The 15548-nt window shown below is 42.1% G+C and overlaps 1 protein-coding gene across 2 annotated transcripts in view; it reads left to right on the plus strand.

Moving 5' to 3' along the window:
* LOC149078039 (lysyl oxidase homolog 2-like) overlaps positions 1 to 15548 on the plus strand; it is a 99602-nt gene that overhangs the window by 61491 nt on the left and 22563 nt on the right. For both annotated transcript variants that reach the window (XM_089241607.1, XM_089241608.1), the window contains exons 3-6: positions 3027 to 3319; positions 6089 to 6271; positions 6716 to 6869; positions 14302 to 14436. In XM_089241607.1, coding sequence (XP_089097733.1) covers positions 3027 to 3319; positions 6089 to 6271; positions 6716 to 6869; positions 14302 to 14436 — 765 coding nt within the window. The remainder of the gene's footprint in view (positions 1 to 3026; positions 3320 to 6088; positions 6272 to 6715; positions 6870 to 14301; positions 14437 to 15548) is intronic.

Consider the following 15548-nt stretch of genomic DNA (forward strand, 5'->3'; position numbering starts at 1 on the left):
GATTTATTATTATTAGGGTGGGTTCTTTTTTGTTGCTGTTGTTGTTGTTGTGGAGGCCGAAACCACTACAGCCATGTCAATATATTGACGTTTATTTACTGACAAATATCCACAGGTGCCTGCCATATAATGTTACTCAAAGACTAGCAGACGCTGTCAACACGTTGTACAAATCAGACGTTAATTCGTTTCGTTTTTATTTCCGAAAGTGGTCAGTTCTGATGACTTTCAGTTGAAATAGAAATTTTCATTGGTTTCTTAGATCTATGAAGTTTATTTGTTTCGATTTATATACCTCGTAACGGGATATCATCTCTGCCCACGTTGGCGACTTTGATGGAGGATTTGCCCGTGGGTAGTTGTTGTTGTGTTTACTCGGACAATACTGCCCACATAGTTTCGTTTTATATTAAATTTTCTTAGAAATTAGTGAATGATTTATTGAGGCAATCGCTATTTTTTTTTTAAGCTCCACGCACTTTTTTTCAATGATATTCAAATTTCTTTGTCCTGTCAAAAAATTTTACTTCCTCTATCTCTTCAAAAAAAAAAAAGCCACTTACAGCTATAATGGCCTCTTCATTAGATGAACCACCAAGAAGCGAAATTTTCAATACTGGGAGCAGGAAAATGTCACGTTGAGCTAAATCCATAGAGCTTGGTGGATGAGAGATTTATGCTAGCCTAATTCATACAATTTGGCCATTGAGCAATGATGTACGTGCGAGATGGGGAAAATTGGCTTGGTGAGATATGCCTTTTCTTGTTCGTCAATCTTGGTAGTTTCAGCTGCAGCTGTTCTTTCGAATTTCCCCGAAGTATGGAATAATGTTCTGTAGTTATTCTCCGGCACTATATGGAAGTAGTCCATATAGATTATGTCTTGAGAATCCTAAAAAAAATGTGGCCATCGCTATTCCAGCAGACAAAAAGTCTTTCGGCTTGTTTGTCGAAATTTTACACCGCTTCACCAATGGATGTCTCACTGTTGTTTTGACTGTAGTGTACAGTGGTGGATCAAAGTTTCACCCGCGGTTAAAACTCGAAGCCGAAAGTCTCCAGGGTTATGATCCAATATTGTCAAATTTTCTTTTGAAATATCTTTTGTATTCGCTTTTTTATCAATCGTTATCAATCGTGGCACCAATCTTGCACAAAGCTTTTTCATTTCCAATTTCTCATGAAGCTGTGAACCTGTCCTATTGAAATGCCCACAACATCAGCTATCTTTCATAATGATACCATTGACTTTTTCAATTATATCCAGGATGGTAGATTAAACTGGGTGTCCTGGACGCTCTTCTTCTTTGATGGACGTTTGCAGGGAGATAACTAGGATTTTTGCCGTCCGGGGCAAACATTATTTTGAGCCCAACCCCCCCCCCCTCCCCAACTTTAAAATTCGATAATTCTCTAACAGTGGTCTTTATTCCCATCTAAAAAACTGCCACCCCCCTAAATTTCGCCTCCCAGGACAGCCCCCCCCCCCCGCTAGTTCCATCTCGGGACGTGTGAACCGTTTTAATTCATTAATCCAAAAATAAATGGTCTTTAATGATGGTGTAGAGTCCCCATGAACTTATTGCAATTCAGCTTCGATTGAGCAGCTTATAACTATTTTATGTTTGAAAAATAAATTTCGCTCTCTGCACACTGTAATCATCAATTTACAAAGTAACTGCTACACTTCGAACGACTCCAAAAAATGAACCACAAAGCTCTTTATGCTCAAACTTGTTGAGACAGGTTTTTGGGGGGGGGGGGGGGGGGCGATGCTTATAATTTTAATAATCTAAAAATGATCGTGCCGCTATCGCGTAGGGATTTACCTTACTTAGCAAACGATCCTCGTACATATTGAACTCGAAAAGAAGTAAACAAGACTCCAATGTTCAACACAAAACAAGCTCTTGAGGAAACGTCTAGTCATTTTGGCGTATATTGGAATTTTTCAATGATAATAATAGCATTACGAAACTTCATTTGTTATTGTTTCTTCCACGGAATGTTCTCAGTTTTTTTATTTTTTATTACTATACATTTATTTTCCGTTTTTCACCGCCAATCAAATCTTGACCTTATGGTAGAAAACGAAAATTTTTCTGACAGTGTAGTATCTTGGATTATTTACCCAAGATTTTTTTTTTTTTTACAATTTTATCGTACCGACATTGCGTAAACGAAGTGGCAGAAAACATGTGTAAAATATGGACGACCCCACGAACTTTGAAAATTCCTTCTTCTTTGTTATTTTGGCATCTTTTATTATTGTTATTATTATATGTACATGTATTTACCAAGATTAAGGACAAATATGACATGGTGTTTGTGAGCGTGGTATGTCGGGGTCAAGGATCTGTTGTGCACAGGTAAAAAAAAAAGGAGCCTTTTTCCCCCTTTCTTTTATCCAATTTTCGGTGGAAATGCCAATTTGGTTAGCCATTTCGTTCCTTCCGTAACGATTTACGTGAGCCTTTTCTTCCTTGGATATTGCTGAAATGTACGACGACCTATTTAGATTACTTATCTCTCTCTCTGCCCTTCCCCCCTCCCTTCACTCTTTAATATGTGTTTGGTTTCTTATGGCCTTGCCTAAGACAAGCGCCAAATGGTAGATTATAGGTACATTCGGGGGAGTTTTAAATCTTATGTGACGTGGCACCCAATTTCAACGGCACGTTCGAAAGCCATAACTGACACCTTATCTTTCTCCTAGTACTAGGCCGCACGTGACTCCGCGGACTATTTCTATGACGGAAATGAAAATCGGAATACTCTTAAATAATACCTGCTACCTGCCACGTATTTTATACTACCGCACAGCTTGTAATAGAAGCACATTTCCATACACGTATGCACATTTCCATATTACTTATATGCTCTTTAGATTCAACGGATACTTTTACAGTTTGTATACATGCTTTGATGCCCATGTAAGGCTGTACTAGGCCTAAGTGATGTCGAAGTTGTTTGTGTTGTAATAAAAATGTCGATATTAAATTGCTCTTTCCGGTTTCTTTGTCCAGATCTCATATGGATGGACAACATGTTCTGTACGGGAAGAGAGTACAGGCTGGACAGGTGTCGGTTCGATGGCTGGGGTGTGCATGATTGCAACCACGCCGAAGCCGCCGGTGTCGTGTGTGAAGGACAGAGGGGACGGGCCTTCAGGCCAAGTAGTTCGTCGGCCGAGAACAGCGTCGCACCGAACCCTGTCCCAGCACCCCAGGCTCCACCACAGCAGCCACCGCCGCCGCCACCACCGCAACCGCAACAACCAGCGCCGCCACAGCCACCAGCGCAAAGGACACCGATAAGGGTAGGTAGTCGATTTTGGTGCCTACAAATCTTCTTTTTTTTTTTAATGTGCTTAAAAATCATTTAAATAACCTCTTTGGCCTTTTAAAGGTAACATCTTCACTTCCGACATATATATATATATATCTGGCGCCTACTTTTTCCGTAAATTTAACATCTGGCATTTCTTCGATTCCGACATCTGGGGTCTCAGGTTTTAGTGGTTTTAACATCAAAAACATCAGACGTTTTCTTAAATTTTATGCATCTAACAATTTTTAATTTCCGACATCTGGTTCCAATGTTCTGGTAATTTCAACTGACATTTCTTTGCGCGCACACACACACACACACACAAATGGCTCTAATTACTTCCGTAATTTGAACAGCTGGAGTTTCTTTATTTCCGCATCTAGCTCTAATTTTCTCGTAATTTTAACATCTTGCATTTCTTCACTTCTGACACATACGGGTTCTAATTCTTCCATAATTTCAATACCTATCATTTCCACGCTTTTGACACATAGTTCTAATGTCTTCGTAATTTGAATACCTTTCATTTCTTCATTTCCGACCTCTGGTTCTAATGTTCTCGTATAATTTCAACATCTGATATTTCTTCCTTTCCGTCATCTCGTTCTAATGTTCTCAGGGCCGGAACTAGATGCTTGGTCACCCGGGACAAGTGCGCATTTTGCGCCCCCTTGTAATGTTGAAGGTAAGGTTTGAGAATGAAATTTGTGCCGCCTCTGGTCCAGCGCCCGGGGCACGAGACCCGCCTGCTCCCCCTAGTTGCGGCCCGGAATGTGATTTCCTCAATGCCGTCATCTGGTTCTCGTAATTTTAGCATCTGTCATTCCTCCACTTCTGACATCTGGTCGTAATATCTCCGTAATTTTGGCATCAGATATTTCTACGCTATCGACAAATCTGGCGTCTACTTTTCTCATCTGCAAAAAAAAAAAGATTCATCCCTGATTTTACACATTGGTTATTTCCCGGAATCATCTTTCATTTCTAAATTAGCATAAAAGTGTCGCTTTCACTTTTTTCGTGTGTACATGTCCCACTATTGTTATATTTACGCACACATCACTCATTCAAGACAAATAAACAAAACGCCAGAGACAATGGGGCACGATGTCATTGCCTTCTCTCTCTCGAATCTTTTATTGCCGTCTCTTATCCGTCGCTCTCAAGACGTGACTTACGATTGGTGCGTCTTGTATGCGATCAGAATCACCCCTTTATAGCATAATAATAATCGTCATCATCATCAAATCTCATCACGACTGGGTGAGAAATCCTCTCCAGGGACGTTCAAAAAAATAATAATAATAAAACAGTCCAGGATGACAATGTCCTTCCTCTTCCTGATCATACATCGCGTGACTTTGGTCCTTGGTCTATCTTCAGGGATGAATGAATCGATGCTTCTTTATCTTTTCTTCTTTATCTTTCCGTGTTGGTGTGAAGAGACAGAAGAAGAAAAAAAAGAGCAATCATCGTCTTTGAAGAGTTTTTGCGGTTGGGTGAACGCACCTACAGTAATCCAAGCTAAATTCTGATGGTTCTTTTTGTTTAAAAAACCATGGTTTTTAATTTCCATGTATCCTTAGAGTAGGTGCTCCAAAATTTTTTGCACGTTCCCCTTCCCATCTTGAAGTACGTCGGTGGCACCTTAAAACACCGCGACGCACTGATTCAAAAACTCTTAGTGGCACTTTTGGCTGATCTCACGGGACCATGGAGTGTCACGACGCATCCTCTATATAAGAATCACTGTTTCATAAATAGTAATTTGCAGGTAGGGTGGTCGTACATCCCGTATTTCCCGAGAAATTCCCGTATTTTCACGTAATTTTGACTTTCACATAATACTTCTTTTGTGAAAATGACCCGTTTTTCCACGTATTTTCAATGAATGAATTTTCATTCTTCTAATATCTACTTGAATTTTTACTCATCAAAGATTGTAATTATTTTTCATTTTCATAAATTATATTATGATAATCCAAGGGCGTAGCGGGGGGGGGGACTTGGGGGTCTGGTCCCCCCCCCCCCGAAATGTGAGAAAATGACCGAAAAAAGGTTAAAAGATGACCAAATCCATTGTTTTGTCAGTTTGGTCCCCCCCCCCCGAACGAAATTTCTGGCTACGCCCCTGTGATAATCACAACTATAAATAAGAATATTCATTTCACTAGGGGTTCTGTTCTTCATGAGTTCGGGTCCTGAGCAAATATGAATTCTTTTAAAGCCCTTTATATATAGTCTTCTTTGAAGCAGTGTCATACGCAAGGCAAAGGGACATGTGGACTCTGCCTAAAATACAAAAGGCAGCCTATTTGGAGGCCCTGAAAATTTTTGGGTCGGGGGCATGGGTCCCAATCGCCCATGCGAGATACAGGCCCTGCACATCACATATTTAAAACCTTTTATTTCGTGGAATTCATTTTAATTCACAGCAATTTGCAGTAGTGCTTCATCACTTCCCGCCATTAGCGATGTTTCAGTGTATTTAAAAATAATTGGCCATATTTTTCACATTTGGCCTAGTTTTTGGCGATAATTTACGATGTCGTTTATTTTCCCTTATATTGGAATCCCAATTTCTCATATCTTCTGAGGCAATATGGTCAACCTACTTATAGGGAAATACTGTGTTAATCAGGTTGGGGGGAATCTTAAAGGGCACTGATATGTCGAACATTGTCTCGTGAATATTTTTTTTCAATTTTTATATTAAAAATTGTCTTCCCCCCCCTTTATGGATGTCTTTCTTTATCAGGTGGTGACCGACAAGGACATAGCCGTAAGACTCGCCGGTGGCCGGACCACAACGGAAGGTCGAGTCGAAGTCAACCTCGGACCTAATGGTTTCGGTCTCATTTGCGGTGACGGATGGGGGATCATGGAAGCGAATGTCGTTTGCAACCAACTTGGATTCGGACACGCCAGGTCATCAGTACAGGTCAGTCCTGATCAAGTTATGCACGATAGTATATACAAGGCTCATTAAAATTGTTCAGGTACTATCTCTGGACTGTATCATGGAACTATCTCTGCAACTGCTGACATCAGAAGTATACTTCCAATTGCAAAAAGTTTTTAAAGGACGTGTGGTTTCTTGAAATGACAGAATTTTCAACGGGTTGTATACGTAACAGGGATACGTAAGAGCATCATGGGCCCCCGGGCCAAGTGATTTTTCTGAGGCCCTATCAGGCAAATTCTCGAAAATTTCAACCAGATCTCATTTTTGTCAATGTCAACGGTTGCAGAAATAATCCTGCGGACAAGCAAATTTGAATTACCCTGTGTAGCATCAAAACTGAAACGCGTTCGATAAAGATTAATGTTTTCATATTAATTACCATAGAAAGAGCCTGATGTGATAAAGAAATTTCTTTTTCAGAGCGGAGCGTATGGTGGACATCACAGCAATATGGTCCTGAGCGGAGTCAAATGCACAGGAAACGAGAAAAATATTGCCGATTGTCTACACGATAGGATCGGAAGGGTTTTCTGTCCGGGAGAGGAGAACATCGCCGGTGTAATATGCGCAGCTAGTAAGTATCTTCATCAATATGAGATGGATTAACGGACCGTTGACTTGATTATTTTTCCATCAATCTGATGCGATTGAGCCGTAGCGTAAAATATGGGACGTTCTGCGATAGAGTATCCCAGCACCTATTATTTTCCATTACAATAAATGTCTGAGTTAAATCAGTGTGCACTGTAGTTGGCTCGCGTCTTTTTCTGTCACTACATACAGAGCCAGACTTGAGCAAGTGCGAAGGGTGCGACCGCAAAGAGCCGTAAAATTTTAGGGGCCGCAAAACGGGATAAAAATATGCTTTGGTTCAATTTTGATTTTAACTTCTTAACAAAGCCAATAGCTTAAAATTCTTTTCAAGACATTCTTAGGACATGTTCAGACACTGAGCTCCAGTCTATCGTTCTGACAGAACCCCCTTTCGCTAAGCCAAGAAGAAGGGGGTGAGGATGTACCAGGACGAGTGCCAAATTCTTCCTTTAACCCTTAATACAAAAGTACCCAGCTAGATACGGCTAGAAAAGTATCTGATTGCGGCCCTGAATCTCTCCCAAAAATCTCTCCAAAAAGTTGGTTTACAATCAGTAAATATGAAACCGCTGCCACCACTACTGCAGAAAAATGATTTTTAAATAATTATTTGCAGTTGTAAGCCTCAAACGACACTCCGATTGATTATAAATTCGCTACTCTCAAAAGATCAAAAAAATTTTCTCCTCTCCTAACTACTATTTCACGTCACGTGACCATTCTGAAACGGTAGTTCGTGGTTTTTCTTAACTACCGGTGGTTGAAGTTCTGTCCTTAATTTCGGTCCTCTGATCAGTAGTTAACTCTGACCAAAATACCGCAGAGATAGTTCATCCCCGGGTAGGTATTCGGTTCTCTAGCTTTCACAGCCCTACAAAGCTGAGATGGCATACAAAGTCCGATGGCAGAGGTCTGGCATTCATTCAGCCCTCCCACTGTGGTTCCCTGCATTCAGATGTTTTCCCGCAGTGATCCTCAACGTTTACGTGCCCGGGGGCAAACTTGCAGCTTTTTTAACTGGGCAGCGGGCACCAGTGTTTAAATTTATTGCCGATGGCTTTTCATTAAAAATAAAATTGCATTTTGATAGTCATCTTCAGGTCGCAATGTGAACCTTGCTTGCGCCAGGAGGCCAATGGACGCTGAGCGCGATTGTGAAAAACTTGTTTTTAGCCGGGTTTTCCTAGGAGCAGGTTTTCTGTGCCGTTCGCAACTTGAATCGCCCAGCGCGACACGCCGTCCAATCGCCAATAAGAAAAGCAGTATGACTGTTTTTCTACAGAGCGCGCAGTACGGCTCATGACGGCGCTTTACGTTAGGCGTGATTGGCGGACTGCTCCTGGAGAAGTCAAATGCGTCGTGCGCTGCGCGTTTCACCGATCTTCTCTTCATTTTTGTTGTGTTTTCTTTCCCTCCCCTTCAAACCGGAGCATGCACGCGACAGAGTAGCTGATGCCAGGGCCATATACTATGTATAATATAGCCACCTGATCTGATACGCCACGCTAGGGAAACACACAAACGTGTAGCGTGATTATGTAATACGTTTCTGCAGACGCGAAATGATGCAGTTTGGTTCACGCGGCGCAAAAAACCTATTCCTAGGAAAACCCGGCTTTAGGGTGCCACAACGCTGGTTTTTCGCACCGTGCCGCAAAATACTTAAGCCCGTCCCTGACTATATATCATATTCGTGGAGCAATATGTATTCTCCTAAACCCAACAAATCAGACGACGATACGATACGTACAAGTTCACTTCCATCGAACGTTCCACACAAATGGATTTTTACACTTTATTTATTTATTTATTATTTCTTCGCGCTCGCTCTGGGTGTGACCAAGTCCAGTTTGAACGTGATCTTTAAAAAAAAAAAAAAGATAAAATAAAAAAAATTCAAAAGGAGCAGCAGCAGCAGCAGGTCGTGGCGAATGGGCACCGCTGCGTATTATGATGATGACGATGCTCCAGGCTGAACAAGTTTTCACCTTCTCAATTCACCATCGCTATATATTGCGCGCGCGCGCGCGTTGTTCCCCCCCCCCCCCACTTTTCTTTTAAATTAAATTCACTAACAAAATAATAATAATAATAATAATAAAGATAATGTTTAAACGGGGTTAAAGATTCTCATTGCACGTGCATTACGCGGCTGTTGCCAATCGAAAAGAAATAAAAACAGACTCTCTCTTTAGCGATTAAATAACAATTTATGGGCTGCTCTCACTTTACTCTCTGCTCTGACAACGCAACACGCGAGCAGTTTCTCCCTCCCCCCCCCCCACCTTTAATTTATTGATCAAAATCTCGACATGTTCTAATTACTGTAATTTCGTGAGTTTTTAATTGGTAATTTATTTAACCTAGATTCTTTTTGAGAGAGAGAGAGAGAGAGAATATTGCGCAATAAACCCCCCTCCCCTTTTTTCTCCCGATGTAGCCTCGTTTTTAATTGAAGTAGGAACAGGCATATTCTCATGTGAGCATTTCGGCCAGTCCATTTCTCTAACCATGTTTGACCATTTCCTTGTATCGTGAGAGTTTTTCCTCTTCCGAATCCCCTTGTACGTACAGTGATACCTCCGCTAACGAAAACGATTCGTTCCGGAGTCACATTCGTTATCCGAAACGTGATTTTCCATTTGTTTCTATGGAAAATACTCTAATTCATTCTATATAGGAACAGCCCGAAAGTTGCACAGAACTTTCAAAGTAACTTTGAAGTTCACAAACACACCAAGAAGAGCACTTAAAAAAAAAGAAGACAAAAACTGACCGAAGGCTGAGACAGACAACTTAACAATTAGATGAAGGAGAACTTGCAGGAAGGTGAAAAACTGAACGTCTTTACATTTTACACTATGTACACCCCCACATACTCAACCCATGGCCCGTTGACAAAATGTGACCCCCGGAGTCATCTGAGGTTTTCCGTGACCTCAGACATAATTTTGCAAAAATGATCTAAACGGTACATTTCCATATCACTAAAGTGACCGGCGGCAAATTTCCAGATCACTTAAGTGATCCGTTGCATAGTTCGAGAACATTTAAGTCGTCCGCGACACTTTTTCAAACCAATTAAGTGGTCCACACTCTCTGAAAGGTGGAGCACTCTCGACATATGCTATGCAGTTCGTGAGTGATAGTGAAACAAAAGTGTGTGAGTTATAATGTGCTATGTAATATAGTCAGCTTCTCTCTCTCTCTCACACACGCACACATGCAGATAGAAAATATGAGTTCCTAGAGCAGTGTTACCCAACCTTTTTGAGGTCGCGGACACCCCCCCCCCTTTTAGTGAAGGTCAATGCACCCCATGTAGAATCAGAAGGTCAATTTCGACGCCACCGCTTCATAAAGTTCAAAATGCATTGAATTTTATAAATTTGCATATTATAAAAAGTTCACGTTCTAAATTAAAATTTCGCAGCACGAAATGAATCTATGCAATGGCAGTAAATAAAAATAATCCCGCGGACCCCTAACAAAGTACTCATGGACACCCTGGGGATCCGCGGACCACAGGTGGAAAAACACTGTCTTAGAGCAATGTTTCTCAACCTATAATCCGCGAAGATGGCACAGGTGGTTCGTAGGCAGACCTGATATAAAAACAAGAAATCGAAGGGGAAAAACTGTTTAATTATATGTATATTACTGGATATATCATTATTTTTGTTCAAAAATGGTGACCATATTCCCATCGGGACAAATACGGTCAATTTCGATCCTAAATGCAGGTCAAGGATAATTGTCACGTAAAAAAATTCAATTTTCGACGAAATTCCCAATTATTGCTAGAATTTGTCAAATATGGGGAAATAAAGATAAATTCAACAATTGAATTATTCACAAGTAAACAAAATGTATTTCTGGGGAAAAAACGCTCTCCATGATTGTTCATGTATTTCGCTGAGTAAAAATACGGGAAATTTTGATCTCGTACATTACAGCAAACCCTTTAAAATACAGTACAGCAAACTACGGGACATTGCGATTAACGTTAGAGTCATTTCGTTAAGTCGTCAATCGCCGTAATATAATTTATGAATTATGAAAATTTTTCACATTTTTTAATAAAGATTACAAATTCAAACGAGAGCTCCCGTGAATTAAAATGTCGGTAACATCAAAGTACGGAAGTACAATGTGGGTAATATTATCACACTACTCAAGTTCTATGTGGTCAAGCGAGTTTTTTTGGTAATTTAGGGGTCTTTAGGTGGTTCAGAAAGATTAGGAAACGCTGTCCTAGAGATTATCCGGATTGTTTTCACTTTGGTGGTAAGAGTTTTTTACCACAATACACTGAAAACATCTCTCTCTCTCTCTTTTAAAGGGACCGTTCAAGTATTACGTCAGCAGATTTTTTGTCATTTCTGACCCTCCCCCGTCAGCAAAAATTTCGTCAGCTCTGTCCCCATTCCTCATAACGCATATTGGTGAGATCAGAGACGTACGAGGGGGATCTCGTGCCCCCCCCCCCAGACGATCAAAAAAATTTTTTTTTTCAAACAAAAAATATTTTAAAAAAAATTAAATATCGGAATAAAGTAAATTTATATGTGTTATCACATAATCAATTTCTGTTAATTTCAATGCTGTTTGAAAAAGGCTAAGAACTCAAAACTTCTTTTTTAAGAAATTCATTGCGACCCACCCTCTAAGCCACATATGCTAAACCTATTGTTCGCGGACCAAATGTGGCCTTTGGGGTTATCTAATGTGGCCTGCCACCTCAAACGTAATTTTGTAAAAATGAACTAATGAAATAAGCAGCACTTTGCAGACCGCTGCCTGTGGCACGTTTTCAGATCATTCAAGTAGGCCCGTGGCACATTCACTTTAGTGACCCGTGACAGAGTTCCAGAACACTTAAGCGATTCGTGTCACATTTAGAGACCCTTCGAGTGACATATGGCACAGTTTTACAGCACTTAAACGCCACCCCCCCCCCCCAGTGCAGTTCTACATCACTCAAGTTACCCGAAACACATTCCCAGAACACTTAAGCGACCCGCGATATATATCTAGAGCATTTGAGTGACCCGGACACATTTCCAGATCACTTGAAGGATCCGCGGAACATTTTAGAAATCACCATAGTGGCTCTGTAGAGGACTTATCAATAGGGGGAATGTTAGTTCAGGTGCCCACAAACTAGCGAAAGTTTTTTCCCCGTTTTTGGAACACCGAGTAAGATGCCATTACGGATATTTCATATTTTTATGATGAGTGGTTGATGACATATATATAAGCATCACTCAACTCCCCCCCCCCTCCCTCTTTCATCAAATGTCAGCAAACCCGAATTCCCCCCCCCCCCGTCGATGCTGACGTAATACTTGAATAACCTCCTTAATCATTCATTTTACATGAAATGGCTCAAAATCTTTCTGAAAGAGAAAGATTGGTTTATATGGTGAAAGCGATTCCGAGAGGGAAATAAATAAATCTGGATCGAGTGAAAGTTACTCATTAGATTTTCATTATGATTAAAAAAAATTAGCTCACGGATGCGGCTGTATTGTGCGTGTGTGAGAAAGAGAGAGAGAGAGCTCATGTGTGTGTGTGTGTGTGTGCTTATATAAACTTGAGAGCCAAAAAAACTGGTACAGGCGTGCGTATGCAAATAAAGAGATATGGAACCAATCAGAATACGGCGCTGCGGTCGGCAACGCCTATATAACACAACAACTGTCTGACATAGTTGTTAGATCAGTTACTGCTGCTACAATGGCAGGTTATCGAGATTTAAGTGAGTTCGAACGTGGTGTTATAGTCGGCGCACGAGAGATGGGACATAGCATCTCCGAGGTAGCGATGAAATTTGGATTTTCACGTACGACCATTTCACGAGTGTACCGTGAATATCGGGAATCCGGGAAAAAAATTAAATCTACGACATCGCTGCGGCCGGTAAAAGATCATGCAAGAACGGGACTGACGAGAATCATTAAACGTGACAGACGTGCAACCCTTCCGCAAATTGCTGCAGATTTCAATGCTGGGCCATCAACAAGTGTCAGCGTGCGAACCATTCAACGAAACATCATCGATATGGGCTTTCAGAGCCGAAAGCCCACTCTTGTACCCTTGATGACTATAACACCAAACATGGCCCCCGCTCTGTCCCTTGCGGGATATAAGCGGATTACCTTGAGGCTGGGACATGCTGGAAGAACTCTCCTGACACACATCCAGGCCCGGCGAACATCCCCCGACTCGCAAGCCACCGGGTCCGTCCAGCCGGGACTCCACTCCATCCCAAGCAGCCACACTCCGAGAAGCTTCCCGAAACCTCCGATGGTCAAGAAGGAGCACAGGTGGACCGCCCGCCAGATCTCCGACCCAGCAAAAAACATTCCGCCGGCCCTCGACTCCACTAGTCCACGAAAGAACACCCCCGTCCGCCACTCATCGCCCAAAGGAGCAACAGAACAGAACCAAACGTCCGTCCCCCTCCGGCAGCCCGCACCCGTCCATGCCACCACCGCACTCCGTCTCCACCAATCCATCCACAGATGGACCAGTGGGATCTCAGTTGCCAATCACTCGCCTCAGCTCCTTTGCCACCTGAAAGAAAACATACATACATATACCCTTGATGACTGCACGACACAAAGCTTTACGCCTCGCCTGGGCCCGACAGCACCGACATTGGACTGTTGAGAACTGGAAACACGTTGCCTGGTCTGACGAGTCTCGGTTCCAATTGATTCGAGCTGATGGACGTGTACGGGTATGGAGACAACCTCATGAATCCATGGACCCTACATGTCAACAGGGGACTGTTCAAGCTGGTGGAGGCTCTGTGATGGTATGGGGCGTGTGCAGTTGGCGTGATATGGGACCCCTGATACGTCTAGATACGACTCTGACAGGTGACAGGTACGTAAGCATCCTGTCTGATCACCTGCACCCATTCATGTCCATTGTGCATTCCGACGGACTTGGGCAATTTCAGCAGGACAATGCGACACCCCACACGTTCAGAATTGCTACAAAGTGGCTCCAGGAACACTCTTCTGACTTTAGACACTTCCGCTGGCCACCTAAATCCCCAGACATGAACATTATTGAACATATCTGGGATGCCTTGCAACGTGCTATTCAGATGAGATCTCCACCCCCTCTTACTCCTACGGATTTATGGACAGCCCTGCAGGATTCATGGTGTCAATTACCTCCAGCACTACTTCAAACATTAGTCGAGTCCATGCCACGTCGTGTTGCGGCACTTCTGCGGGCTCGCGGGGGCCCTACACGATATTAGGCAGGTTTACAAGTTTTTTTGGCTCTTCAGTATATGTCAACTGAAATGTTCATTAACCGAAGTATCTTTGTTTTTTCCAGTACCGTAATTTTTGTTGGCATTATATTAAAACGATAATAATTTCTCAACTTAGGTTTACCGGACCTCGTTGTCGACGAGAAAGAGATCGAAAGGACGTCGTATATCGATAACATTCCAATGTCGAGTCTCCAGTGCGCACTCGAGGAGAACTGCTTGTCATCGACGGCGTATGACAGAACAAGGCAAGGTAATTAATGGACACACCATCTGGGTGTGCGTCTGGATTTTATGGCCAAATCTGATACATCAACACTACAGTGAAACGATGTGTCTGTGTCAGATTACTCAATTTTCATCGAAATTTTACTATCGTCTTTTTTCAGAATGCGCTATTACCACATATTGGTATTGAATTAATAGTATATGGTAGGTAGTCGTGAATAGGGCAATTACTCTCAACAAGGGACCATATGACTACCTTGCGGGTGGACTTCCACGGGTGTAAAAACAGATGAAAGAGAAGCCACAACAAGTGGGTGGGAGGTCGCAGAGAGTTTTGAAGAAATAAAGCCTTCTAGTGATAGGAAAAAAATATAAATACTTTCAGAAAATCAAGCAAAGCCGTACACATAGAACCAAGGCTATGACCACCCCATGAGGCCCATGTGGGCATGTCCCGTGGCCACGTATAAAGGGCCCATGGGCTGAAAAAGATTGAGAAAAACTGCTATAAAGAATATAGTGAAGATTTAACCTTTTTTATTACTCTCTCATCGGTATATCTATAATATTCATTGCGGTGCAACATCCAGGACTGGAGCAAGGGGATCGGGGGATGGGCAACTGCCCCGGTCGGCAAAATTTGAGTGAGAACGCCTTTGTATTATTCACACCGCATTGAATTTTACAGTGGAGGGGGAGCCGGTGAAGCCAGTTCCTTCCCCTCCCCACGACAAGAACCGTGATTGGAGTCACTGGTTCGTCACATAATGATTTTTAATTTTATTTCCCACAAAACTTACATTAGACATATTTTTACGAGAGACAGATGATTTGAGAGACCAACGGTATATTTACAGATCACTTGAATGACACGCGACAAAGTTCCAGGTCACATAAGAGGCCAGCAGCAAATTTCCTGATCACTTCAGCGACCCGTGGTGCAATTCCACATCACTTAGGTGGTCCGCGACACGTTCCCAGATAACTCAAGTGACCCGCGGCACATTTACATATCACTTAAATAGGCCCGCAACAAATTTTCATACCAATGAAACTTCTCGCACTTTCCATAAGCATGAGTGAAAGTTCCGAAAATCTTAAATCATCTTAAATCCGAATTCGTGTAACGATGGATAA

Source organism: Pholcus phalangioides, unplaced genomic scaffold (genome assembly GCF_987345545.1).
Source record: "Pholcus phalangioides strain wild (caught in Gottingen) unplaced genomic scaffold, Ppha-v1.0 ptg000014l_1, whole genome shotgun sequence".
NCBI classification, from domain to species: Eukaryota; Metazoa; Arthropoda; class Arachnida; order Araneae; family Pholcidae; genus Pholcus; species Pholcus phalangioides.